Source organism: Lactuca saligna, chromosome 9 (assembly GCF_052625555.1).
Source record: "Lactuca saligna cultivar CGN05327 chromosome 9, ASM5262555v1, whole genome shotgun sequence".
Classification (NCBI taxonomy): Eukaryota; Viridiplantae; Streptophyta; class Magnoliopsida; order Asterales; family Asteraceae; genus Lactuca; species Lactuca saligna.
This window is the reverse complement of record NC_136425.1, coordinates 13729978-13731479: the sequence shown is the minus strand read 5'-3', so window position 1 is coordinate 13731479 and position 1502 is coordinate 13729978. Positions and strand designations below refer to the sequence as shown.

Genomic DNA, 1502 nt, shown 5'->3' with positions numbered 1-1502 from the left:
AGTCTCGAAGGCTGCTTGCTGCTCAGGCTCCCAACAACATATCACCGACTTCTTGGTTAGCTGTGTCAAAGGAACAACCATCTTGGAGAAATCCTGGATGAATCTCCGGTAATAACCTGCTAGACCAAGGAAACTACGAATATCACTTGGAGACCTCGGAACCTCCCACTGCATCACGACCTCTATCTTGGCCAGATGGACCAGAATACCCTTCTGGTTGACATGGTTCCCCAAAAACTACACCTCGTGCAACCAGAACTCACACTTGGAGAACTTCTCGAAATGTCTCTCCCTCCTTAGTGTCTCCAGCACTTCCCTATGGTGCTCCTCATGCTACTCCTGAATCTTAGAATAAACTAAGACGTGATCAATGAAGACTATCACAGACCTGTCCAGCATCGGCTTGCACAAGCGGTTCATGAGAATTATGAATGCGGCCGGAGCATAGGTGAGCCCAAACGGCATCACCACGAACTCATACTGACCATAGCGAGTCCTAAAGGCTGTCTTCGAGACGTCATCGTCCCTGACTCGCATCCGGTGGTAACCTGATCGCAGATCAATCTTAGAGAAGCAAGAAGCACCCTATATCTGGTCAAACAAATCATCGATCCTCTGGAGGGGATAACGGTTCTTCATCGTTACCTTATTCATCTCCCGGCAGTCTATTCACATCCGATATGACCCCTCCTTCTTCTTCACAAACAGGATTGAGGTTCCCCATGGTGAACTGATTGGTCCTATAAAACCCTTGCCTAACAGCTCCCACAGCTGTGTAGACAAATCTTGCATCTCAGAAGGAGCCAACTTATTTGGTACCTTGACCATTAGAGCTGCACCAAGAACTAGGTCAATCATGAACTCAATTTGTCTCTCTGGAGGTATCCTGGGTAAATCCTCTGGGAATACATCCGGGTACTCACGCACGATCGGTACATCATCCACTGTCGCATTACCCTTATCCCGGATATCCATAACATACGAGACATAACCTGCACAACCCTGCTGAAGGTAGCGCCTCGCTCTCACTGCTAAACATAGAGTTGGTCCACCATGCGACCTCTCTCCCTGAATCACTGACCCTCCCACACTAGGAGTCTGAACTCTCACTAGCTGCTGCTTGCAATCGATGGCTACCCCATTGGGGCTCAACCACTCCATACCAACTATAGCCTTACTCTCTCGCAGGGGAATATGAACCAAATCCATGGAATAGTTGTAGTGTACATCCTCGGTGAACCCTCGTAACCTGAACAGTTCTATCATCTGCGATCTCCACATCAAGTGGGAAATCTAGCTCCCCCGGAGCCCCTACGAATCTCTTTCTGAGCGCGAGTGACACAAAAGGTCGGGTGGCCCCTGAATCAAACAATACCAGAGCAGATATATCGTTCACAAGGAACGATCCTATAATGAAACAAATAAACATAAGCAATAATCAATATAAATAAAGAGATGAAGAGAAGATACATACTCGTCACCACATCGGGAGTTGCTCGTGC

General features: G+C 47.8%; 1 protein-coding gene across 1 annotated transcript; it reads right to left on the bottom strand.

Annotated features, from left to right (window-relative positions):
* Positions 1-669: 669 nt before the first annotated feature.
* On the bottom strand, positions 670-1161 carry LOC145016010 (uncharacterized). The gene has a single exon (XM_078974455.1). It carries the CDS (start codon positions 1159-1161, stop codon positions 670-672), a length of 492 nt encoding a protein of 163 aa, XP_078830581.1.
* Between the last annotated feature and the right edge of the window lie 341 nt (positions 1162-1502).